Here is a 27867-nt window from a genome sequence, read left to right as displayed (position 1 = left end):
AATACACCAAAAGCACAAAACAATCGTAGTTATTAAAAAATATGTCCAGAAAAGGGATTTTAATGTCCTACCTTTTTTATATTATTGCAGCAGTAAAAAAAAAAAAAAAAAAAAAAAAAAAGACTCATAAAGTGGAAAACTAGTTCATTGTCTACTATCCTGAAAAGTTGAAAGACACTTCCTCCATTTTTCGGAAGAGTACCCTAGTTATTACGTTCGAAACTCTGCTGGGTGGACTGTCCACCCTTTCTGTTCTGGAGTGAAAAATTCAAGATTCACAGGACTATAAAGAGCAAATAAGCAACAGAGATTCTAAGTGCAGCCAGCCAGAAGAGAGACAATCCTGAGTTCAGGTCCTTATTTTAACATCACTTGCATATTTAGTTGGTTTTACTGAGGAGATCATGGTTAATACCTTTTTTTGTATTCCTTAACTTTAAATACAGCTGTTAGTCAGGTGGCTACTGCAATATTGCAGTCAGAGGTGCTTGGTGTCAGCATGGATTAGAAAAGCTAGAAGGTATTTACATTGAAATAAAAGTTATTAATCTGGACAAGTCTACTAACCTTGCTTAAAAAATACACTGGTAGTATCTCAGAGGTAATAAGAGCTTGATGACAGGAGAGAGAGACTACAGAAAAGGGCAAACTTGAGATTTATCTTGGGGAAAATAAGAAGGAAGGAAACTATCAACCTATCAGTTTAACTTAAGTTCTTGGAAACATTTGGAAAAAAAGCAGTTCATAAATATCTAGAAAGTAAGTAGATGAGTAACAGTGATTTGTCAAGAACTGGCCGTATCAACTTAAATCTCATTTCTTTCTGTACATGGTAAGAAGCAGTGAACAGACTAGAAGGTGCAGCTGCTTGCTTTTAACCAAGCTTTTAAAACCATCTCTTAGACATTCACTTCGGAGGTTAAAAAAACTAATCAAATGTCAGTGAAGGTGATGGAAAATCTACATGCAAGAACTAGTAATTCTTAATAGTCCACTGTCAAAACAGAAATATGTGAAAAGGGAAACCCTTTATCTGTTCCCCTGGTCTCAAGCCAATTCAGTATTTTCATTTATGATCTTTGGATATGGATGAGTCTGAACTTTACTGTGCCCTAAATTGTGTATGGGAGTCCTACGTGGATGTAATGACATGAGATATCATTCTCCACCTGTCCTGTAGCTGAAGGTTTTGGTTTATTTACTCAAGTCTGGGTGCTATTTTAGTCACAGATAGAAAATATACCATTTCAAATTAGCATGAACTCATTGTTCCAGTAACCTTTCTTACTTCAATGCTATCTGTTGCTCCTTAGAAGTTATTGAGAATTGTTGTGGTTAACCCTGGTAGGAAGCAAAGTCCCACAGAGCAGCTTGCTCACTCCTTCCAAGCGGGATGTGGGAGAGAATGGGAAGGGTGAAAGTGAGAAAACTATGTTCTTGTGGCAGGATTCTTGCAGTAGTCTGACAATTTGTCAGTAGTACAGTGCAGTATTTGTTTTTTGTCTGCTTTGTCTAGTGCTATGTCCCGTCAGTTCGAACAAAGAAATTTCCAGTTTATTGTAAGACACAATCATTTTTTCAAGTCCCCAGGACAAGGGTGTAGTATCTCAAGGTGAAGTGAGAAATGCTCTTATTTTATAGGACCAGGAACATCTTTGAAACTCCCTGGAACTGGCCAAAGTGGAGGCCCCAGCCCAGCTGTTAGGTATGCGATTGTTTTATTTTTTAAAAATGTGAGCAGTTACAAATAAGCAAATCTTAAATTTAGCTTCTGAAAATGAAATGCTTCAGATAGAAATGGTTAAATGATCTATTGATAAATACCGCTCATGTGGTGGTATTAATTTGGTTAATGTCTTCAGGCCAGTAACTCAATCGGGAAGACCTATTACAGGATTTGTGAGACCTAGCACGCAAAGTGGACGACCAAGTACCATGGAACAAGCTATAAAAACACCTCGAACAGTTCTCACAGCTCGTCCAATTACTAGTGCTTCTGGGAGATATGGCAGGCTAGGAACGGTAAGTTGTTTGACTCTCTTCTCAGAATGATGGCTTTTTTTTGTCATTGTATCTGGTACAGTGGCATTGTAGTTGATTTAAAAGCTGCATCTAAACTCAAATTTGAAGAATGTGAGCATTATTAATTTTTTGTTTAAATTGTTTTCAAAGTAGAGTTTGAAAATGTTAGTTCTTGTTACTTTGATAGTCTTTATATAAAAAATGTACAGAAATTCATAAGTTCACAAAAATTCACATAAATTCGAAATTCACAAGTTCTGTGAGACTTGTTTTTATTCACTGAAGGCCATTAAAAGACTACAATATGATTTCACCATAAGTGTGTTGAAACCTTCTCCAAGTTTTTCAGTATGCTACAAAACAATTACTAATCTCTCAGTGTTTGTCACTTCAGAAGATAAGGAAAATAAACTATACTAGTTTGTTCTGTTGGCAAAATTAATAAACTGAAACTGGCACGAGTATGTAATAACAGATTAACATCACATTACTGGCAAAATGTGATATCTTCTCACTACCAGAGGTATGAACTGGCTTCCTAAATCTTTCTTGAAGATTTTTTTGTTATGTGTCCCAGGTGCCTTCAGTCCATCTAACAGTTAGTCCAAGCTACATGCTTAGGCACATTACAGAGAAAGTGGAGAGAGGGAAGAAAAAGCTGATTCCAGAAAGTAATTCATGCAACCTTTTTCAGGGACTCTATGGGAGTAGGACAATTTCCTGGCTTTCAGAAAACATGAAATTCAATAAGAGTCTGTACTGCACAGTAGAGCAATGCATCTACAAATGCTTTGTTTGGATTTTTTTTTTTTTTTAATGCTACCAATAGTTTGAAAATTTTCAGGAAGAATGTAGGGGATTTTCCCAATTAAAAATTTCTTTCTGCCCTTCAGGCTTCAATGTTAACAAATCCAGATGGTCCTTTCATAAATCTGTCTCGACTGAATTTGGCAAAATATGCTCAAAAACCCAAACTGGCAAAGGTATGTAACTATTTTGGTTAATGTGATATCTTTCCCTTATTTTCTGGCATCATTCTAATGTAACTGTACATGAGATTGGGGATACAATGATGAACATTGTGTTGTAGATGTAAAGTTAAGAACAATAGTGTATTACTTATCTTTTCACAGTGGTTACCAGACTTGAAATTGAAAATATATCTGAAGAAGTTATGTTGAAAGTGAAGCCTAGGGAAAACATTTGTATAGAATAAAATATTCTGTTGGCAAATAACTTTGAACTGTACATATAGGAGTAAGGAAGGGCAGCTGAAAAAAAGAAACCAGGGGAAAACAAACAGCAGAACCATCCTTAGTGTCCAGAAATGCAGTTCTGTCTACAAATAGATAGCAATCCTGGTCTAAAAACGCTCAGATGGTTTGGATTCTTCTCTTTGATTTTATAGCATGAGTTAACACTTTTTATATAAAAACATTTCATCTTTTTGTTCAGAATTATTCATTTTCAGTTAAGATCTTATGATTGACAGCCATTGAAACTGAGACTATCTGCCAATAGAATAGGTTTATGCAGATTATCTGCCCAATTTACAGATTTCAGCTTTGAGTGGAAGGGACCTAAAAGTTGTGTAATGATTTATCAGTCTGGCCTTTCAGTTGTATCTTTCCCCAACACAACCAGTTGGTTGTATAGCTGAGGATGTTTTCTGTGCATAATTTGTTCACAGAAAACAACTGTTGGGCTGAGACCAATAACTCATTTTGCACAAGGTATCAAACGACTGTCAGACAGGCACTCAGGAGCTATATTTGGCTGGCAACCTAGAACTGAAAGGACCTGTATACATTCAGTCTGTTTTGAGAAATGTAGTGGAGAACACTGTTGGAAGACTAGCAGTACCTAGTAATCTACTGGTGGAAATTAGCTCCTCCAGTCCAAAACTTTAGTTAATAATTTTTCATAAACCATTAGCAAATTCTTTTGCTTTTTAAAACCTGATCTAGACTGATGTAGGGCATTGCTTTTCAATGTGGTTTTCAAAGGGAATAAATCTTATGTGATTGCACTGTGTTTTTCACTTGTTCCTTACGTCTCTGTCCCTTGGCCTCTTAACCAAACTAGACAGAAGAGTAGGTATCAAATATGGTAAGTTCTAGTCTGGCGAGATAAGGGAAGACTTCCAAACTATCATCTGAGGGCAATTACGAGTCAGCTCTTTTCCAATTCTGGAAAAACTGCAGGCCTTTTGTCCAGCTATATCCTTGCCAGCAAGAAGCCAGCACATACATTATTTTAATCTATCACAGTCTGTAAAATAGGTAGAATGTAGGAAAGCTGGGAACAATTAAGAAACATAAGACACATCCATAAGAAACTAGACTTAGTCCTTCTGCTTGAAGACGTCTAGCTTTTAGTTGTGTTTGGTAACTCTATGTAACACTTAAGTAGGTACGTTAGCTTTTAGATGAAATATTTATTCTCAGCCACAGCTCTCAGAAGTGAAAAACATATATTTTAAACAATTTTGGTTTTTAATTAGCATTTTCTGGGACAGCAAGGTAGCTCTGTTCCTTCAGTTTCGTATGAAAAGAGGCTTAAGCCAAAAAGTGTAGAACAACAGTCACAGAAACATCCATAGGCAGCAAATGTACTTGTCAGTATTATGAAGCTAATACATGATGACATTAACATTTCACACGGAATGTAAGATCAAAGTCTAAATTTGAAGCTACATGGATTTATAACTTTTTTTTTTTAACAAGACAGCATTAAGGCTAAAGCCAAAGCAGGAGGTGAGACTGCAGGCTGCAGTCTGTGTTAAGAATCATTGATTAAAGTTTTAAAACTCTTTGAGCTGTCACCTCTTCCAGGTGCAAAAAGATTATAAATCTCACAACTATTAAATTCACATAACTAGCCTGTGTATTCCTGTTGGTATATGCTCCTCCTATGTACTTCTTCCTTATGTGTTTGCAAAGTATACTCATCACATCTTTTTTAAGTTAGATTATCTATCTTGTCTTTGCGTGACTACGTCTTCTGATATTTTGAAGTATACAGGAATGTGGCTTCTCTTGGAGTAGCATCAGCCATGTTAAGGATTGTTGCTGGAGACCTCATAGTAGACATATGACGTATCATCTATCTCCAGAGAGAGCCTCTGGTAAATCTCAGTTAGCAACTGGTTTATGGCACGAAACAGGAAGTTTTATCTTTTTTAGCTTGTGGATTTTTAATAGCGTTATTAAGATAATGCTAGATGTTTTTATCCAAGTGAATCTTCAGTCATTTAAATCCTTTTGAAGATCAGGCCTTATAGATAACAGCAGTACATCCCTCTGCCGCCATGCAAAAAACCATCTTTTTATCACTTTAGATTTACTCACTTTTACTGAATGCTTTCCTGTTATTGAACTAGAGGAGGAAATGTTCCACTACTTCTTTATTTTCTATTATTTTATTATCCACCTATTCTAATCTTCCTATAAATGTGTTTTTATTTGTAATTCTTTAATGTCTTTTAATAATCTGTTCAGAGTCTTTTCTGACCAAAAGTAGAAGAAAAGTAGGTTGTGGTTTACTTTCCTCACCGGACATGACAATTCATTAGTAATTCTATAGTTTCCTTAAGGTAAATAATTTAATAATTTTGTCTAAAAAAGCTGACAGAAGAGTCATGAAAACCCTTAGAAGACTGCTGTCTTGTTCTTTATTTTTTTCCTCCTGGAGCAATATTTTCTTTTAGTTTTTTATAATAAATAATAAGAATTTAGAAAAATGTTCAATTCTTTTGAAGCAATTAAGACCTGGGATTTGAATGCAAAAAAAAAGTCAAGGTTCAACTAAATAGAACCTTGTGTTACTAGCACTCGTACTCCATTTCTGGGAATAGAGGCTTCCAGTCTCCATTTAGTTATCTAGTATCTTTCAACATAATTTTATTCACTTAAAATGCCATCCCCATTACCTGTTACATTCTAGTGCAGAACAGCTACAAGGTAGTATGACTTGCTTAGCTTTATACAGGAGTAAACACAGATGCAGTTAAATTGCCTTGCAATTGCTGTGGGCTTATGACCAGTTACCACAGCACAGTTGATGCATGTAACTTCTTTAAGCTTTGGTATTATGATGGTGTGTTTAAGTTTCAGAAGCACAGTATTGTTAGCATTTATCATTTACAAATGAAAAAGAAGTTTTTCCTTCACAGATCTCAAAATTCTGTAGGGTTTAGAATTTTTTTCACCTAAGGCAAAATTTGCTCAGCTTACATTCTACTAAACCTATGTTTAATTTCAATAGATTTTGCACTACATAAGCACCTAATTTGTTGATTTTACAAATCTATATTCACTTTCGAATTATAGCTGCTTTTTTTTAACCTTAACTTTAAGGATCAAAGATAAGAGACAATTCCATTAATCTCTTGCAATAAATTAAGAATTAAAATGCTTTCCTGTAATGACACTGTAGCACATCTATAGTTTTTGTCTATTTAGGTCTTAATTAAAAGTAAATGTCAGCAATTGTGATGCGTGAATGTGATTGCTTTCACAAAGAATTAATTTCTGCCTAACATAATAAAGATTCTGTATTCCTCTAAAGTAATATTATCATTTTTATCTTCAAATATGACAGTGTTTCAAATATTGTTCTGACAGGCATTGTTCGAATATATTTTTCACCATGAAAATGACGTAAAAAATGTGAGTAATTCATATGTTCCATTTTCGGGTTTTATTAAGTATCATTCAGTTATTTGTGTCAGTATTCTGCTAAACTAAGGATCCAGGTAGTAAATCACATCTTAGTACAGAAGTGAAGCATTAAAAGTTGTTTAAGAGAGAGAAATCCTTATGTGATTAGATCTGAAGTTAAACTCTCCGGTTAATCAATAGCACAAACAAAAATATTTTGTTGTTGTTGACATAGATCAGAACCACTTCTAAATGTACTGCTATATGAAGCTTTTTAATCTAGATTCAAATTATTATAGTTGCACACTGTCAGTTTATTGCATAGCATTTTTTAAAAGGATTGAATTGCAATGTGCTATTAATCCGAAATGTGGTTGAAACAGTAAGTGGAAGTGTCAGAAATGTCAGAGAGAAAAAAACAATTAACATTTACATATTCTGATACTGAATATGAAGAAAGTGTCTGGGTTTTATGCCACTCATAATTGATATTTATGTTTTGTTACTGAGGACTCAGTTCATTAAATAAAAGAGTGACCTGATAAGATGCTTGTGACCTACAGTTTAAGGACATACAGGATCTCTCAGCTAGACAGATAATTTCATATAATGCAAGGAATTTTCCAAGCACTCCATAAAAAAAAAAAGTGAGATGTTTTTACACTGTATTGCATGTATTTTGAAATCCTTGGTGAGAATCCCATATCCCTGTCTTGCAGGAAAATTTTTGCCTATTTTTTTTTATGCACTCTAGCCATTTGAATAAATATCCGTAAGCAAGAAGTGTCAGCTTAGTCACCGCTGTTATTGTGAAATGAGAGAGAGATCAACATGTTTGGTTGATGATAGCATCTTGTAGGAAAAAAAATTGTGTCACATTTGAGAATACAAGGTGCCTTTATAATGTAATGTGTATCTCTGAAGAGATTTTTTTAACTGTTCATTTGCTTCCTCTCATTTGCTTTCATTCCTTTTCTCTTCTACTCTTTCTACACGATTTTCAATATAATTCTGTTCTCCAAACTGTCCTCCCTTCCTTTTCAACCCCATCTGCATTAATTTTCTTAAACAGAAAGACAAATACTTAACTTTTTCTTGAACTTGGCTACATCACTATTTATTCACCTCTCCTACCAATGACATTTCACTAATTCATATTCATATTTCTCCGTGAGAAGAGCTTGGTCGCTTAGGATTCAGCAAAGAAACAGCAAATATGTTAACTGTTTAAAAATTGATCTGGATCTAGCTGATCACTGAGTAGAACGTTCAGTGACATCTCTTGCATCTTTGTACTACCTGCTACTTTGTGATGTTGCACATTCTTTAAAAGAAAAAAAAAAAAGCAAATCAGTTTTCTGCATGAGATGAGATGAAAGAACTTTGAAGTCTTGGAAGCCTGGGAAATTGGCTTCAGTTTGTGACTGTGTAGACTGAAAAGCCTCTACCTGTGGACTTCCTGCATGGGTATAATTGGAAGACCAGTTCCTGCAGTTTTGCAAATAAAACACAAAAGTAGTTGTCCCGATATCCTTCCTTTGTCACTGTGCTTAAGAAGCAAAGGCAATTTTATTATTTATCTTCTGTTTAGTATTCAGCCAGTATATAGAAAGGAAAAAAATAAAAGCCTCTGCAATTTCAGTTGAGAAATATCATCAATCAGTGTGCATTCAGCTGGACAAATAATGCTAGGAACTCAGTTCAAATTAAAAGTAAATATGTCTGTAATCTATCAATTATCAGAAATGTGGGGATGCTCAGAGAAGCACTGAGCTTTGTCAGCACTTGAAAATGTATTCAAATGTCTTTCATCTTATTTAATGAAAAATTAAACACTTCTCTGAAGAAATTACTGTATCCATTATTGTTCTTGACTTGTTTCCTTTCGAACATATGTACTTAATAACTGACTTCGTACTCCTTGAGCTATTTCTAAAAGCCATTTTGTGGGCTAAATGCTGTAAGAGCAGGGCAGTTTAAAAGACTTGTCCAGAAATAGTTCAGCAGTTACTTTTTTTGGCAGTAGACTGTGACATCGTATTCTGCCATTATTCACAGGTGGGTAAGGATGGCAAGACATTTTGTGCTGAGGAAGAACAACGAGTGTACAATATAGACTTGGGGACAGAAGTCATGACCTCTGATATTTCTGTAGTTCTTCCAATACTCTGAAGTTAATACTCTCTGATATAAAACTGTTTGTAATGGAATTATGTTAAATTTACAAACTATAGAAATCTGGAAGACACTCACTGAAAGAAATTGTGTTAAATTGACTATGGCAAATGTAATTTACTCAGCTATCTTATAGAATGTCCTGTGTTGATTTGTCTACAAATAAGACTTTAATCAATAACTGTTGCTGAGAGAATTACTGCCATTCAGCAGCAAGTGGAAGAAGCAGCAGACACTTGCTGTCGTTTCCATCTATCTAATTTCTTGGTGCATACTATGTATGAAATTACTAAGTTTCAAACAAATGTGCATTAACCAATTTAATTTTGTAATACAATAGTAAATTACTGCAAAGCTGTTTTATACTGAGTTGCAGCTGGTAGACAGTTGGGAAGTCTCAGCTGTAATAGAGTTTAGCTAAGGAAAGTAATGGTAAAAAAAATGAATCTCAGAAACATGCTAAATACAGTTACAATTAAGAATCTATATTCTTTCTCATTTAAAAACGGCTGATCCATTCTTTAAGAAAAACTTTTTTTTTTTATTAAACAGAAAACCCACTAAGTATTAGGGGGTTTTATTATTTTTATTTGCACAAATATAAGAACTGAGAGTAAAATAAATCTGTTCTGAAAGGCTTCCCAGGGCTAAAAGTGTTATTGGACTCCTGCATACACGAGTAACTATGCCAAGTGCTTCATAGAGTAACAATTTCAGCTGACCAGCATTTCCAGATGATGAATTTTATCCTAAAGTTTATTAAAACTTGGGACAATCAGTGTGGGTTTTTTTTTCTGATATGTACATTAGAGGCAAACATCCTTAAAAGGACATACCAGTGTCTGCCAGTCCACAATCCGTGCTGTTTTTCCCTTCTAGTTGTTAATACAACTCTATCAACATTCATTTGTGCAGGACAGGCATAACACTACTCCTATTATAGATTGGTTTTAAATTAACATGCTGTGCAGATTGAACATTGATTTGTACCTAAATTGTGCAATTAAAAAAAAAAAAAGAAAATTTCAGCAAACTGAAATTGAAATATGCTAGCAGTTGGTATTGACATGGCAAGGTGAAGGCTTTGACTTTTGAAAGTCTGTTTTAATGGACAAGATTTTGTTGTGATACCAGAAGAAAGTCTAACTGCTAGCATGCAAAAAAAAACCCCTGACATTGGTATACACAAAGCCTTTTCAGGCAAACACTTTTTAGAGATGTAATATTTATCGTATTTTTTGATTAAAGTTTTTGTGATTGTTTGTGAAGTATCAGAAACAGGATTTTCTTATTCCTTTCCTGCTTCCTTAATAGGAAAGTATAAAAATGGGACTTCAGAAACTAACTTAAAAATGAAGTCATGCTTTGTTTCTTGATGTTAGTAATAAGATCCCAGTGAGAGTTCAGGATCTGCACCCACAGGTAAACTGCTGATGTTAGTGCCTACTAAGCCTGAAGCAGTCTTAGTTCCCACTTCCCAATAGCAGCCAGAATTGTTAGCCTTGCATAAAGTAGTTATCAGAAATAATTAGGGTACCAGAAAGCAAGCTGAATATGTAGCCACAGAAGAGATAATTTTTTTGAAGTTCAGTCCTTCTCCTCAAATACTTGCCATCACAGTACTCTAAGGAAAGCTCTTTGAAGCAGGTTATTTGCAGTATGATCCTTCCTCATTTTAAGTGGCTGCTCATGCTGCGTTAGAAGCAGGTGTGGTACTTGACAGACACAGACATTGTTTATACATTTGTGAACGCAACAAAGGTAACTGATGTTTTAACATCAACTACTTTCCCAGATTTTCCCAATACTGGGACAAAATTGCTTATATATGTTCAGATGAAAGAAAGTATTTGTCTGGAAGGGAAACTGTTGTGGTTTTGTTTAGTGAGGGGGGCCTAAGGTGGCAGCTTCTGTAGGAAACTGCTAGAAGTCGCTCCCCTTTGTTCAGTGGACTCGGTTGGCCCTAGGGTGGACCCACTGCTGGCCAAGGCTGAGCTGATTGGTAGCAGAATGTTCTGTGATAACGCTTCTGCAATAACGTATTTAAGAAGGGGAAAACAGAAAAAAAAAAAGGAGAGAGAAGATGTGAAGAAGCTGAGCGGGGCAGAGGCGCAGAGGGGGAGGTGCGGGCCTCATGGGCCTTGCAGGCCTCACCCTCTGGCCTCTTGCCAGGCGGCCGACTGGGCCTGTCTCAGGAAGAGGGAGGGGTGGGGGGAAGTTATCTTGTTCCCTGTCTCATTATCCTGCTGTTTTTAGTAATAAATGAATAGTTTTCCCCAAGCCGAGTCTGTTCTGCCCGTAACATTGACTTTAAAGATTTCTTCCCATCCTTATCTCAAACCTCGAGCCGTTTTTCTTATATTATCTCCCTCTATTCTCTCGGAGGGTGGGGGGAGTGAGAGAGAGACTGCGTAGTCTGGTCCTGATCAGAGCTGAACTATGACAGAAACTAATAATTTCTGGCTTGAAGCAAGCTGCTTCCAGAGGGCCTGTTGTGCAGTTTGCAAAGCCATTACGAAACTAAGGGCAACCAAGATCAGAGCTGCCATCTGAGGTCTTTAAGGATTCTGCCTAACTGTAAGAAGTAGTGACTTCAGAGTTGTAAGCTTTCCTTAGTTTTCTCTCTCCTGTCACAGAGGCAGGGAATGACAACTGTCTCTTGCTCTTTGAGGGCCAAATCAATGCAACTCCTCAGCCTGAATTGCTGCAGAATACAAATTATTCTTTCTCCCAGAGCCAAAAGAGAGCAACTTGTCTAAGTTGTCATAGCTCTACTGACTTCTCTGTGCTGTGTCCAGTCTACACCTTTTCATTACTTGCTACCTCATTTTGCTAGCAGGAAGAACAGGTATCAAACCCGGATGCACATGTCACTAAATTAGGCTCTTTCTAGTGTTTCAAATATTCAAATTATTTTTTCCTGTAAATTATTGATTCCTCTGCTACTGAGTGGCTGGTGCACAGAACTTTTCCATATTGTTTCTAATAGATAGCTAGTTTCTGATTTCTGAGCTCTGCAAAAGGTTTATGAAAACAAAAAAAAAAAGTCATTTGTTATAAAAATACTATGTTAAAGCTTTTCAGACTATTTCTGATTATGTCCCTAAAGTGTAAGCAACAAATGTAGCAAGGCTTTGATACATTCTGGGAGAAAATGGAATTTTAAAAAAAAAACCACTAATAGTTGCTTCTTTGGTAGGTTTTGGTACAGAACACACATCTATTTATTTTAACAGAAATGTTGAAATTATAGTTAAAACATGAAAAGCCATGGATTCTGTGTGTGGTGCCTGATGGTAGCACATTGATTAGCATACCTGCCTTTCCAGTATACCAAATAAAAGAGATTTTAGACCTCCACTCTTTTCAATGGCTGTTTCTTACAGTATTTATCTATTTTTCCTGTCTGTCATAAAATAATTATTTATGACATAGACTTTTAAAAGGAAGAAGTATTTCTTACTGTACACATCTGAGAGTTCCCAGAAATGGAGGCACCCTGATATTAGCAATGAGATTACCTTTTCTACACTATCTCAAACTGGCTGAACTGATTTATTTATTTTAGTATATTTTTACTTCTTTTTAACAACTTTCAGTGAACAAGGATGGGAAGACTGGAAAAAGTGTAGTGTCTTCAGGCACTTCAGGTGTCTGATCAGATTTTATATTTTTTCTTTGAATTACTAGAAGCTATTTGGATTACATGTTCTTATAGGGACAAATTATCCTTTCAGCTACTTTATGCACTAAGCTATAAAAATAGTGAACATGAAGTAGTGCCCTCACCTCAGTTTTACCAGGACTTTTTGTTCAAAATTTTCTCTTTACAAAAATCTTTACATTGTTAACTTCATGTTCTTTTTCTTTGTGTAAACATTGAAGCTATTAATGTTAAGATGATGGGTTTGTTTTGGAAGGCTCTAGATTTGGCAGCCCTTGCCACTGAGCACGCACAATTCAAGGACTGGTGGTGGAAAGTACAAATTGGGAAGTGCTACTATAGGTAAGCCCTTGTTCGTTTCTTCTGTGATCAATGAGTATGAGTGCAGGACCTGAACTGTTGGGTGTATTGCACAATGCTTAATACTGAGAAATAGTTCAGCAAGTATCTAGTTGGAAAGTCATGTGCTTACAGTTAAATCTCCTTGAATGTACGAGGAGATTATGTTTAGCTGCTTGAGGTAAAGACATCAACACTGAGTACCTTTAAGTAACTGAATTACTTGCATCTTCACCTTTGTTAATATGTTTCAAAGTCATTGTTTGAAAAGTCAGTAAATAAATGCAAAGAACTATTGTTAAAACAGACCACACAAAATGAGTATTACAATATTAGCTTGAGAAATTAGTTGTCAATGAGGGCTTCAGATTGGTAAAATAATGAAAAATGAAATATTCACATCAGACACTTTGCCAGAGATACATTGCCCAAGAAGTACCAGTCCCAAAGATACCAAGGCCTCAGGGCTGCACCCCTTACACAAGCATCTCATACAAATGACTTAGGAACACTTGGACACTCTGCAGGGATATGCCTTTCTGAGGAAAGAGTGGCAACAACGGGGAGGAGAGCTTGTTGCCAACAGTTCAGAGTGGTTGCTGAGGATCTAGTTATGATTGTAACAGCCACTTCTACCAAATCAGATGAAACTCCTGATACAACTCTGCTTTCTGTAATTCAAACAAGTACTGAGGCAGCTCTCCCTTTCATTCTTTACAATGTGTTTGTCCCATGAATGTAAAACATATGGGTACTGTATTCGTTGTTAAAAAACTGAAGCATCATCTGCAGTCTTTACAAGTCTATAAGCAATATTTGTATGAGCAGGCTGATAATACAGAGCAGTTAGCCCTTTAAAATTCCATGTTGTATCTTGCCTTGAAGCTATTGCTTCTTTTTAGATGCCCAAACTAATGAAATTCTTCACTATCCTTAACCTTTATTTGACATTCTGTAGAATATTACACTGATTGTGGTTTTTTTTTTTTTGAACTTAGAGGTCATTCATCACTTTCAGGATTTTTATGAATAGTTTTATAGAGACTAAAGCATCCAAGCAGGCATGTGTTCTTCTAGGATTCAAAATTACCTTATGTCCCCATTGGCTGTATTTGTTTTGGCTGGCTTATTCTGGCAGTGTTTTGTGTTTCTTCACCAAGTATATGTGCTCTTTGACTGACAGAAATAAAAGGCAATTTGCATGTGAGAAAGTGTACCTTTTTGCTGTTGTTGAAATGGTACAATCCTCTTAATTTTGTAGTTTATATAGCATTTATAGATTACTGCAAAATATTCTGCAATAAGCCTCAAAACAAATGCTTTTGAGATGAAGCTTCTGTGAGGTTCATGTGCCATATACTGCTCCCTGCCATGGGATCTGCTTGGATGGTCTTAAGCTGTGGTGCTGTTTACAACGCATCATATTTTCCAACACACAGTAAAAGATTTTTAAGTTTTGCCATTTTCCATATGAAGCTAGGAGAAAGTGTTTTATAGATGATTAAGCATTCCCTAAACTTTACAGCGGAGATTATCTGCATGATCTTTGCCATGAGTGAGGAAATTCTGCTCCAAAACCATGTGGGTAGAGGTTTAGACATGACTGTAGTTGCTCATTTTCTGTTGTCCATTCTGTACAAAGAGCAGGAAGGAGTCCTATGTAAACAAGTACATCATTATTCAATTAGCACCAGGAGGCTGCATGTACAAAAGGGGGCCAAATTTCATGCATTTGCCTTTTTCATAGTTTTGAATGGTTGTCTTTGTAACCTTAATGTATTTAACAGCATGTTTTTTGTTAATACACACACAAATATATAACCTTAAAGTATGCTTTTGGGCAGTTCATGTTTGGTTTAGTGTGCACTGCTTCATTATTTAATAATTTAAAAACAAAACAAAACAAAAACCATCAAACAAATACCTTTTATGTCTATCTGTTGTCTCTCTAGGTTAGGATTATATCGTGAAGCCGAAAAACAATTTAAGTCAGCTCTCAAGCAACAGGACATGGTTGATACGATCTTGTATTTGGCAAAAGTAAGTAATAGATTTGCTTGTTTAAGAATGAAGTGAAGTTCTGGGCTATCCCAGAGACGTCTATACACCACAGTAGCTGAGTATTAAGCTTGATGCACTACTAAGTTTAATAGCGTGTGATCTCCATGTAGACTTGAGGCAATATGTACTAACAGTTGAAATTGAAGACTATGGTTTACAAAAATATTTTGGAGCTTCCAGATTTCACAAAAAATGAAAAAAAAAAACTCCAATGAGGATTATATAGCTAAAGAATTATTGGAGTTCCAGTATGAACAATGTAGCTATATATGGTCTCCGAGAACACTAATGCAATCAATCAGTAACTGAAGAGTGAAGCTCAAAATCCTAGTTTCACAAGCAAAATCAAACCAAGGTGAGCTTAAAGGAAGCAGAGACCTTGAAACAGAGAATGTTCTGTCAAAATAAAGGCATTAAAAGCTTTAAAAGAACAAGTGGCACAGCTAAGCCTCCAAATGACTTGTTTACCAGGGTACACGTCAGATTCTAAACATTTTCCAAGACATTCAAGAAAAAGTGGCCTGTGAGAAACTAAAACTGCATTTTTCTTCCTCTTGTCCTAGAAGGAGATAAAATCAGTTGCTCTTTATCAGCTTCCTTTAAGCCAACTGTCACCGGCCTATCCAAAAGTCATCACTATTAGTGGATAATTCAGATATTCATATTATGACACTTGCTTTACCTTTAGCAATATACATTTCGTATTTAAAGGATCATCATTGCTATCTGGAGACTTGCCTTCAATACAGCAGTTGGAGTTAGTTTAGTCACTTGAGCTTAGTAATTTTAGATTTCTGTCACTGCCAGGAGTCATTCTGCAAAACACATGAGCTACACAGAGTGATTAAATTGGCAGACTAATTGGATTAACAAACAGTGATTTGTTATGGGAGATATGCATCCCCCCCACATCATTACTACCTCAAGTAGGAGCTGCATTTGAACTTCCACCTCCCACTCTGTAGACCAGCTTGCTCAAGTATATAGCATTGCACAACATGATTTAGTGTCTGTGGGTGGACAGGCAATAGAGTAGGGCAGTGTGATACAGCTCAGTCTGACAGTACTGAAAAGATAAGACTTGAGTTAAGCAGCCATTAAAAAAATAATAGGATTGTATCAAGTTCTGTGCAAACAGACCGATACTACGATACCAATTAGTTTTCTGTTTATATTCATTATTACAACAGCTATCTGGTTTTTTTTTCAGTATTTTCCTGAAAGCTAACTCTCCCTAGAAATGCAATTTGTAAAAAGATAAAAGACTAAAAGAAAACTAAAAAAAAAAAAATAAAGATTCTTTAAAGAAGTCAGGGCTGCTGAGAAGTTACAGAGTATTTAATGATTCTATGATTCGATGACCCAGAAGAGCTGGAAATGGGATGTTTTTATCAGAGATAAGGGAGAGACAAAAAGAAAATGGAGCCATTCTGTGTTTAGCATCTAAAACTTAATGACTTTAGCTGTAGTGCTCTTAAAGAGGAGGTCTCGCCAAAGCAGCTGCGAGTAGGTGGAAGTTATCTCACCTGTCTTTTAATTTCTTTTGCCCTTCATCTGGACAGGAGCTCTACAGTCAGCAGAGATGTTGGATGCTGTGATGTGCCACTGGATATGGGAATTATGTAGTGGAGTACTGTGGCTGTGTTGCCTTAGTGTAGTATTTGCACAGAGGATCTGTAGCGAGTGCATCTTTGTAGTGAGCCTCCAGACTTGAGCAGACTTGAGTCATAATGCTCAGAAAATATACTTCATAAACAAACGTAAAAAGATAAAAAAGGAGCAGATCTAGTTAAGTTTCCTGTCCTCCAATTTTTACATTTTTTTCCCTACGAACATGAAGATAGCTGTGCTTTGTAGCTAGATCAGGTAAAAAATAAAGCAAGCAAACAAAGCAAAAAACAGCTAATTAGAATTTTGTTGTTGTTGTTGTTGTTCTGCCAGTGATCAACTTGAAATGACAGGTCCATTTACTAGGAAGGCTCTCACAGTCCATGGCTCTTTGACAATTAAGATTGTCACTCGAGCGATCGCAGGAAAGAATTCTTTGCAAATGTCTACAGCAGTATATATCTATAGGGATACAAATAAAGAACTTACAACTTTAACTAGTATTTTATTGTTGTCACTCGAAAGTCCATGAAGCTCAAGGGGAGAAGCAGAAAATGTATTTGGAGGTTTCTCAGGTGTTCACTTAACATTGATATTTTTCTTACATTGCATCATAAAATGTTTGTGTCAGGATACCAGTCACAGATTCTTTCCCTTTTTAAATTATATCAAGTATTATCACTATTTAATGTAATATTTCTCCAACAGGAGCACTCAAAACACTTTTCCACTCAGTGGGAGACAGATTGATCACTCTAGGCATCTAGTTTCCCAAAGCAGGTGTGCAGGGTTTTTTTCCTTTGCTGTAGCTGCATTTGCCAAACCCCTCAATTAGGAGGGCTTTAGTTGTCCTCTTAGACAGCTGCAGTAGGTGGTCTCTACAACATGTTGATGTCCTCTGTCCGATTCTGACACAACTTTACCCACATCACATATTGTCATAATTGACACAGAAGCCAAAATCACAGAGACCAAACCGCCCTGTTTCTGTTACAGGATTTTATTGTTTGTGACAAAGGAGGTTGGCAGAGCAGTAGGAAAATTTAAGTGTCACTGCTCAGTGCAGTGCAGTTTTATTTGACTAAATATTTTGGTATTTCAGCAGTATCAACTGAAGATCTAGTTCTTTCAAGCCTAGCCACAAGTTTTTCAAAATATATTAAACAGGAAAATGTTCAAGGTGATACCTTCACCTCAGTGTCAAAGTATATTATTCTGATATGATAATAAATAATAAGATACTTTTTTGGTTTGTTAGTAATGTCCAGGTGAATTAATAATGTCTAGATGATGTGCATGCAAATTTAATTATCTTAATTAGCCTATTTTGTCTTCATTACAGAGATTTATTCAGTATTCACTCTATTATTTTCCCAGTATTATTCACCATCTCAGCTAATGGCTTACTGCATAAAGCGGGGCGTCATCCCTTTTATTTATCTCTCTTGTTAAGCAGCAGTACAGGTATCAAAGTCAGATATTTGACATTTATATGCACTTTTTATTTGCTTAGGTGTATTTGCGCTTGGATCAGCCTGTAACAGCTTTGAACCTTTTCAAGCAAGGGTTAGATCGATTTCCTGGAGAAGTGACTCTTATTTGTGGAATTGCCAGAATCTACGAGGTATGCACCCACTGTGCAATCCTTATGGTGACTGAGGTTAGCTGCCCGAGCAAGAGGAAAAAAGGCCAATAGCTGAATGTAACTGTAAGGTCATAAAAAATTAACTACGCTGATTTTCAGTGTCACTAATGCAAAACAGGTAACGTTACACAAAGTTACCAAAGTCATGTCAGGGGAGCCTGGCAGGCTTCTTTGTTTAAATGGTTAATCACACTAGTGAGATGCTATTTACCCTTGACACACAGAAGCAAGTCCACGTTAAGTCAAGTGGTCCAGATGTTGTCCATGTAGCTAGGTCTAGTTTATGTATCTTTCATCGTACTAAAACTGATCAGGTCACCAAGAGCCTCCTAGCAGGGTTAAACAGCAAGGTAATCTACTTGTCAACATTGTCTTTAGTAGCACTGTGTGTTACTGTTAGCTTCTTAAACCAGTGAGAACAGTTGGAATGTGAATGTTTCTTAGTTTAGGAAGTAGATGTTATTTTAAGTAGAATTAGTTTTAAAGTAGTTTAATTTTGGCTTAGCAACCATGTATTATTTTCATGTCAAACAGTGGACTTAATATTGTTTTCCACTGAAAGATGGTAATGATGCTATTTCAGAACGAATGTTTTAAACAAAGTCATGAATTTATTTATTTTTTGTGTACATTTGTACTTGGCGTTCTTTCCTGTTCTCATCATTCTCATCTAACCCCTAAGCATTAATCCATTTTCATATTAAATCCTTTTTGTCCTTCAGCAAGGAAGAAAACGGCTGCATAATTTTTGGAGCCTTTTCTCTCTGAATTGTTAAACAGTTTTTAATACGGATATTATTTTGCAGAACCATACATAACATTGCATAATGCTTTAAGGAATTATTAAAGAGCAGCATATAGTTGACAAGATCTAGTTTTGCACTGACACCTGAGTGTAGGATTATGGCTTCATTAGCAAAGATTTGTACTGCAGCACAGGGCTGTTCTCATTACATAGACTCACAAGTGGAATATATGCAGTAGGCACCTTAATCAGAGCTTTTCTTCTCTGTCACTACCTTTTGACAGTAGGAAGAGTTGTAGACCATTTTTGTTTTTTAAAAGAAACGTTACTGTTAAAGGGACTGCTTTAGTACCGTTTCCTTTAATCACAGGAAATACATTTTTTCATAGCTAAAGATGCTACTGAGGTTAAATAAAAGCTTATTCTTTAGTCATGTTGGGAGTACAGTGTATCTACAGCACACAAGTAGAAATTATTCCTCTCAAAACACAGAAGTGTGTTTTTATCTTTTAATTTATTTTCTTCTGATATGAGGAAGAGTACTCCAGTGACTTGCACTCCTCAGAAACAGTGTGATGTTGTTTCAGCAATGAGTTCATCCTAATTCATTTTCAAAGTAGCATACACCCAACCATATATTTTTATACAGTGTAGTTCTCTGAACTGGCATATCCTAGCTAGTACAAGTTTTGGTAATAAATCCATGATTCCTGTTTTCAAAGGCACGTAGTAATTCTTCATGTGCAATTATATTCTTATTTATGTTCAGAGCAATTCACGAGTTGACTTACAAAGCATTGAAAATAATTGAGACATTGACTGGGGAAATAAGTCTGTTGTATGTTACCATCCTGGGAAACTAACTGCACAGTACTGTGTGTCACAAGGCATTATGTAACAAGTAGCAAATGCCTATTGTGCATGCTAAGCTCCTGACCAATGTCTTTTTTCTAAAAAATTTGAAAAATATGTATGTTTTTGTAGCTATGGCATAGAGTTAATGACAGGTACAACTAGCACTCGTAAATTAATATGCATTCTTCTCGTGGATCTCTGTGTCGCTTGTGAAGATGTCAGTCGGTGATGTTACATTGTACGATCAAAGAACTGTAAGAGCATACGTAATTAATCTCAGCTAAGTACTATACAGGGCATAGATAAACCACTCAGTAGATTGACATTTTAATAAGTTTTATGATAAAAATTGGTGGTAAAAAGTAGATTTAATCTGATTTTTTTTCCAATTGTACAGGAAATGAACAACATCTCCTCAGCTGCGGAGTACTATAAAGACGTCTTAAAACAAGACAATACTCACGTGGAAGCCATTGCGTGCATTGGCAGTAACCATTTTTACTCAGACCAGCCCGAGATAGCTCTGCGGTTTTATAGGTATCTACACTTTTGGGGAGCGAGGGGGAACTGAATGTGTGGGAGGGTAATATAAAGGGTTGATTTTTGTAATGCTGATAGCAAATAAAGAACATTAGGAGATTGGCCTAGGAGGATGGTTGAGCATTTGGATAAAGATCACTATAGAATCAGGATACCAAGTTAGGTATCTTCTTGGCCAGTGATCATTACATCTGTCTCTTAAAAACTTGTCATCGTTACATGCGGAATATGTAGAAGTATCAACAAAGATTATCAAAACAGTTATTATTTGATTAATAAACAAGACATGATCTTTCACAGCATGAGGCAGTTTGAGAACACTGGACCTTACTCTCAACTTTAGTTGAATTCAGAAGGCACATGGGCTTCTTATTTAGCCCTTTGAAAAAGAGTAGTCTTTGGAAAACTCCACCTGAAGTCATGAGCAGTTGTGACCGCAAAATCCCTTACTTGAATGTGAGCTGGGGCTCCCCTATGTTTTACTGAAAGCAATAAAAACATAGAGTTAAACAATGCTGCTTTCTTTTTATTTCAGTATAGTTGGAGTGAAAAGGAGCCTGACTTGTGTTCTTAAGTCTAAAATCAGATTAAGTCAATATAAGCACTACCATCTCATTTCTGTTGGACCTGAGCTCTTTTATGCTTTAGGTTCAGAAACTCAACAGTCTTGCTGCAGACAGTAGCCATCTTTTTCCCTAGCCCTCTTAGTGTATCTGTTTTTCCTATAAATATTAATAAACAGAATTTTTAGAAAAGATTCTAAAAGACACATGAAACAACATCAGTTTGAATCAAATCTGAGTTACGCTTCAGATGTAAGTTTAATGTCGATTCACAGACTAGATGTACTAGTACTGATCAGAGCAGTGCTGAAGGACAGGAATCAAGCAAAGAATTGGAGTCTGAAGAGTTATAAAAGGTATCTGCAACAAATTAGAGCTTGATTGAGGTTGAGGGTTTGGAATTAAATAGGGAAAGACTGCATACAGCTCTGTCTTACAGTAAAGTCAGATCATGTGGCTCAGTCAAAAAGACAGAAGTTATCTAATTTACAGGAAGGCTGTTTTGCACAGCTTTGATTCTACTAATCAAAAATGCCCTGCACTGCCCTTCATGAAATCTTTATCAAGTGTTAAGACTGTAACACCCTCTCAGAATAGGGTGAAAGGAGGAGGAAACTTTGTCATTTAGAATAGAACTCTAACTCTCATTTGAAATTAATCTAAAAAAATCAGTTAAACAAATATTTTCTTTCAATCTAGACGGCTCCTGCAGATGGGTGTTTATAACTGCCAACTTTTTAACAATTTGGGCCTCTGTTGCTTCTATGCCCAGCAATATGATATGACATTATCTTCCTTTGAACGTGCACTGTTTTTGGCTGAAAATGAGGAGGAGACAGCAGATGTTTGGTACAACCTGGGACACGTGGCTGTGGTATGAAAAATATTAACAACCTTTCTGACTAAATATCATTTTACAAAAACTGGAAAAAGAATAACTAGGAAGGAATCATTGCCCTACTTAGAAATATGAAACCCAGTCGTGTGCAGGATAAAGTACAGTACAGATTAAAGGTTTATTTGCACTTCAGTAGAGAGAAAGAGGCGAAAGAAAAAAGTTCTGTACATCTTCACAGAACATGGCTTACTTCTGCTAAAAGATGCCCCCTTCCCACCATCTTTAACCTTCCCTTCTTTCTAAAAATACTGCAACACGTACCAGCCCTTGAAGGTGGTTGCTGTAATACAAGCTAATCTGACAAAAAAATTGAATTCAAGATATTTTTCTCAGCTATTATTTGTGTTACATGGAGCATTAGACCGATTCTGTTATCACAAGAATACGTATTCAGCAGCGTGTAGCAGACACTAAAGCACTATGTATCTCATAGTTGAGAAGGCATGTTTCTCTGTCTTACAGGCAGCTATAGAAATACTGTGTAATTGTGTGATAAAGTTTGTTAAATTTCTACACTACTTTCCATTTATTGCCTATTTTTGCAGATGTTCTTCCGTAACTTGTGTTAGATTTCTGTTTAGCTGCATGCACAGAATAAGGTTACTGAACAAAGTTTTTGACAGCTTTCTGTGTTGCCTTCATAATGCTGATTGTGATTTAAGTCAGAGAGAAACTCAACTGTTCTTCTTGATCGTACTGCAATTAGGATAAACACATTAATTTATACTGCCTAAAACACTGACATTTGAACTGATGACCCTATATTTTTCAGCATTTGTAACTTTTAATGTTTAACTTGATGCTGTATGAGTGTCAGTCGTAACACTACAGCATTAAAGAGTAGTCAACTGCTCAGTATAAAGAAATTGTTCTCCCTTAATTTTTTATTTTCTGAAAACTAGGCTTATATGTGATCTTTTTTTTATCTATGTAGAGACAGAGAAGCAAGATGACTTCTCCTCTGGGAACATATCTGTTTTTCTTACCCTACTATACATGGTAGCAGATAGCGTAGTCTTTAGATGACACTTTAGTCAGCTGAAAGTTAGATTGGATGAAGTTAATATCAATTGGAGCATGGAAGTTTGTGCTGGAGACAAATGATTCTATCTGGAGGAAGAATAAGAAGCAAGTGAAAGGGTCTGGGAAGAACACACATATGGTTTCGATCAGCATGTTTTTATTGTAATTTGTATTCCATGGTAGTACATATGGGTGAAAAAATACTCCAGACAACAAAACAGGTGAATGTTGTTTCCAGTCTTTTCACAAATTAAAGTGCAATCTTATTTTTAGGGGATAGGAGACCTGAATCTGGCCTACCAGTGTTTCAAGTTAACATTAGTCAACAATAACGACTACGCGGAAGCTTACAACAACTTGGCTGTGCTGGAAATGCGAAAAGGTCACATTGAACAGGTTGGTGTTGAATCTCAGCCCAAGCAGAATGCTTCCGTTGTCCCTTTTGTACTTAAGAAACGTGTCATTTCGCTGAGGTGGAAGGATATGAACATCTAACTTACTATTACAGGCAGAAAACACAGATAACTTCATGCACGTTTCAGTGTAACCTCTACCTTGTCCTGCTGTCTCCCGTTAAACTGCTTATTCTTAGGCATATCCAAACGGTTCATCAAAGACAAACAAGGTTTACAGTAGTTTACAGTTGTGGAGATCTTTTTTCTAAATTGATACACAAAACAAAACCCATCACTTGGTAATCATCACTTAAATTACAACTTTGACTATATATTCAGTTTATAAATGTAGATAATATACTTTTGTTGGGTGGCAGAAGACAGCAATCAAATAATGTCTTAGAAGATTTTTTTTCAACATGGAGATTGCTTTAGAATTTTGTCCCAAAGTAGCAGGTTCTTGATAAATACTTTTGCATCAGTAAGCTTGGTGGTTTGTCTTACGGAATGTGAGTATACTAAGTTCTATTGCGCTTAGATGTACAACTGACATGCATAGTGGATTAAATGCATTCATTTTTATACAAATGCAGGGAAAATTAATGTCTTTGCTGGACAGTTTGAACTGCTGTGGGCTTGTTTTAATCCTTATGGGAGCAAGCCTGTTTGGATGGATCTGTATATGCATTGGAGAGCTACAATACGATATAAAGAGTTGTAAATACATTTTTAGAAGCAAATTCTCAAAGTTAACTTTATTTAAATAACTCAGCTATTACCATGTAAACACTGAAATGAACCTAGCACTGGATGTTTCCAGTAACAAATAAACTTTGGGTTTAGTTTCAGTTTTATAGTCAGTAAATTTACAGACATTTAATTCCCAGGTGGAACTTATGTTCAGTTGTGGAGGTTGTGATTGCTAATAATTAGCACTGCAGAGCCTTTCCATTATAGTCAATTCTTTCCTGTCTATTTTAGTTTTGAGCTTAAAATTTTCTATTTTCTTCTTGTATCACATGTATAATTAAAAATCAGTATCATCATGGCAATAAAATTATACACAGAAGAATAAAAAAAGTGAAGATATTTTGCTTATCTTGGATTTTGTTTTATTTCACAATGGTCTTTCATAAGTACTGTTGCAGAGTTGTTAGATTTAGGGAGTTTTGCTAAGTTCTTAACTCTGCCTTCCCAAACAGTTTATGGATAATTTTGTTTTTAGATGATCAGGTTTTTTCCCCCAGTTCTCAGTTTATTAGTAAGAGCATTCACAAGTTGACCTGTATTTTGTATTGGATTTACAGCATGAAAATGAACATTCTGATAGTTAATTTTTCATTAGTTTTTAATGCTATGACTTTGCTAGTCAGGAAAAAAGAGCTAATTTTATTAAAATTTTTGAGTATGAAAACTGTCATTTTTATGATAAAATTTAGGTTTTCAGGGATGCTTGAGACAATGATGTCAGAGACAACAGATAATACAATGGGGTGGGGCTTTAAATACATTTAAAAAAATTAAAATATTCTGTTCAGTGTTTAGAACTGAATTGCTTAATGGAGTAAGTCCCAACACATTTTTTCTGACTCAACCAAGAATCTTATTAATTTCAATGCTATTAAACAGTATTATGTCTAAATGTACTATTGGTGTAACTCATACATAATTGAAGATGGCTTGCTTAGTAAAGGGCTAGTAAAGAAAACATGGAATGTGATTTCTTTTAAGAGTGATGAAAACTGCATTAAATTCTTCTTACCCTCCCTAATAGATTTCACTATTTTTTTTTTCTCTACATAGGCAAGAGTTTTTCTGCAGACTGCTTCATCTTTAGCACCTCATATGTATGAGCCCCATTTCAATTTTGCAATACTCTCAGAGAAGGTAATGCACTATCCTGTTCTTGTAATCTAAAAATTGAGCCTTGGTGGGGCAGTTATTACTGAGAATTCCAAATAGGCAAGACAAAAGAATATGGAGTGCATAAACTCAAGGAAAACTGAAGTTACATTTGCATTTTAATACCCAGAAGCTTTGTGTGTAGAAGTAGTCATTCAAATGTTTGCTTTTGAGAATAAGTGGGGCCAACTAGCTATAAAGTAACTTTGTAATTTTCAAAATGCCCAGAAGCTTAATAATCCATTAACAATTTCATCTACAGTCTTTACAGTCATTGGCTTTTTCAAAATGTGAAGTGAAATAGTATTATATGATTTATCAATAATTATAGAAATAATATAATTTATTCATCCCATGGTCTTACTGATCTCAAAAGGAAAGTCTGTTCTTCAGCTTTACAACCTTTGAATTTTCTGTGTTAATAATTTCTTTCATACAGAGTGTCTCAGACACCGAATTAACAGTGTGTCCAATATTCCTGTTAATAAGGAGAAACTTGTACAAGTCCTTAAATTTTTTCGGAAGAAAAAATTGCTCCTTTGCTTGTGCCTACACCTTCAAGATTCTGTTATAAGTGTGTTGTGTGGGCAGCCCAGCTCCTACAGATACTGAAGTACATGCGTCAAGGAGAGAACAACCCGTTAATTTGTAAGCGTATCCTCTCCATTGTGAAACATCAGATGGTTTCAATAACTGCATTCTGTACTTACTGATTAAGGAGTAAATCCTAGTCTGCAAATATCTTGTTACTTAGCTTTTGCACAAAGAACCTGCATAGGTTGTGGGAGAAGACAGGTGGCCAGATCAGCTAGCTGTTGATGCAGTGTGGTAATGCAGTCCTTACAATCAGCGTAAGGCCATGCTTTACAAAACATGACTTCTCTGGCCAGGACCCTGGTTTCTTTCCCTTCAGAGAATTCTTGCTGCACTGAAGTTCTGTGGTGACTGATGCATGGGCAACAGAGGCCTCCTACTGACACTTCCCATAGCTTCTTCCTTTCCACCCAGGAGCTATCACTTTTACTAGATGTATTCCCAGACATTTGCGTTCTTTTTTGCTGAACCCACTTTATGAGATGCTCTTCTTATGTACACTTCCTCCTCCTCCCAAAAAATGATGGTTATTTAGGAAAAAATAAAGTTCCCTAAGTAGGGAACAATGTGGAAACATACTTCTAAAAGTGGCAGAGGAGCAAGATCAGCTCTCCAACGCTGTTGTGCCTCTCTGTGACCAAGCAGGAAATCACATGGAGTTGCAGCTTTTACCGAGGTCTAACTGGTTGTGTTTTGCCTGTGTATACAACAGCACTTCTATGGACTTTAAAAATAAATCTTCCATTTTATTCCTCCTCACTTCAAGCTCTGGGCATGGTGTACCTGTACCTTCCATTCTCCAAGAAGTCAGGTGGAATGGGATATAAAGTTACTGTCTTGAAGCATCCCTCTCATTAAAATCACATTTCTGTCTTTTTCTTCTCATCCCTTGATGTAAGGGGGACATAACCCTGAGTTCAAAAGCCTCCATACTGACTCTTTTGTTTATTCACTCTCTGGACCAGCTATGCTTAAACATTTGTGAGCATCAGAAATGTACTGATGCACAGAATACATGATACTGCAGTTCTTGGATTTACAAAATTACTTTTGTGTCTTTCTTACAGACTGGAGATCTTCAGAGGAGTTACACAGCTGCTCGAAAGTCAGAAGAAGCGTTTCCAGGCCATGTTGATACGCAACAGCTCATCAAACAGTTAAAACAGCACTTTGCTATGCTCTGATGAGCATTTTTTAAATTATATAAAGTTAGCCAGAGTGAATGGACCATACATCTTTTTGGAAATACTAGCTCAAAGTAGATGAAGTGTACTTAATGTGTTCCTGTGGCAAAGCCTGTGTTACTTTGAGTAGCAGGAAAGGTTTAAGAGTCCATATTAGTTTCTGCGGTCTTAAAACATATCACTTATTAAAATGCAGCTAGAACCCACGTTGCAGCTACATACATCAGAGATTACAGGAACGGCAGGATACTGCCAGTATGACAACTTTGAAATAGTTTTCTGGTATATAAGCAAGTAAGTCTCCATTTAATATTAATGAACCTTTTTATGGATTTTTTTCTGACTTTTCTGCAGGAAAAAAAGTATTTTTAAATGTTCCTGTGTGACAATCTATCAAGGAACACAGAGTAAGAGTACTTCCTCACTGGTCTTCAAACTTGGCTTTTGATAGTATACTTTCTTACTGAATGTTAAGTTTTAAACCTGAAATACCTAAAAAGAATTTAAAATACATATGTAAAGAAGAAGTTCTTATATTCCTTGTTGTACTGTATGAATTAAATAAATTCCAGTTTGTATGGTTTGTCTCGTTTGTTTATGTAAGTTAAAATTACATCCTTACTGCCATGAAAACTAGAGTTGGCGATCTTAACGTATTTTGAAAGACTCCACAGAACTGGTACAAAATAGCATAAATATGTGTGTTCCGCTCTACCCAGGAAGGAGTTTATTCTTTATCTCAGTGAGGGGAAAGGACATCTAGAAGCTTGCAGAGTTAAGTACTAATAACTGAGAACAAGGCATTGACTGGGTGGTTCCCTGTGCTACCACATAAGCACTGTTGCTAAATCAATGCTTGGATCGTCTTAACTACAAGAATACTGCTAGTAGCAACAAGCAAATACTTTCTGTCATGTATCTTTGTGTTCTAACTAAAAGGGATAACTTTGCATCATTTTCCAACTTGACCTTTTTAAAAGACCTTTAAGAAAT

At 35.9% G+C, this 27867-nt stretch overlaps 1 protein-coding gene across 3 annotated transcripts in view; it reads left to right on the top strand.

Annotated features, from left to right (window-relative positions):
* Positions 1-27457, top strand: part of TTC8 (tetratricopeptide repeat domain 8) — a 42763-nt gene extending 15306 nt beyond the window's left edge. For 2 of the 3 annotated variants that reach the window (XM_086748423.1, XM_086748425.1), the window contains 12 exons: positions 1642-1705; positions 1863-2022; positions 2916-3005; positions 6648-6692; positions 12779-12864; positions 14814-14901; positions 18044-18154; positions 20173-20312; positions 21578-21752; positions 23073-23195; positions 24998-25081; positions 26758-27457. In XM_086748423.1, the coding sequence (XP_086604549.1) occupies positions 1642-1705; positions 1863-2022; positions 2916-3005; positions 6648-6692; positions 12779-12864; positions 14814-14901; positions 18044-18154; positions 20173-20312; positions 21578-21752; positions 23073-23195; positions 24998-25081; positions 26758-26874 (1283 nt within the window). In that variant the 3' untranslated portion in view covers positions 26875-27457. The remainder of the gene's footprint in view (positions 1-1641; positions 1706-1862; positions 2023-2915; positions 3006-6647; positions 6693-12778; positions 12865-14813; positions 14902-18043; positions 18155-20172; positions 20313-21577; positions 21753-23072; positions 23196-24997; positions 25082-26757) is intronic. The other variant, XM_086748424.1, reaches the window with a different exon arrangement.
* The last annotated feature ends 410 nt before the right edge of the window (positions 27458-27867 follow it).

Source organism: Chlamydotis macqueenii, chromosome 5, assembly GCF_036417535.1.
Source record: "Chlamydotis macqueenii isolate bChlMac1 chromosome 5, bChlMac1.mat, whole genome shotgun sequence".
Classification (NCBI taxonomy): Eukaryota; Metazoa; Chordata; class Aves; order Otidiformes; family Otididae; genus Chlamydotis; species Chlamydotis macqueenii.
The sequence above is the reverse complement of the archived record's forward strand: the minus strand, read 5'-3'. Positions and strand labels throughout refer to the sequence as shown.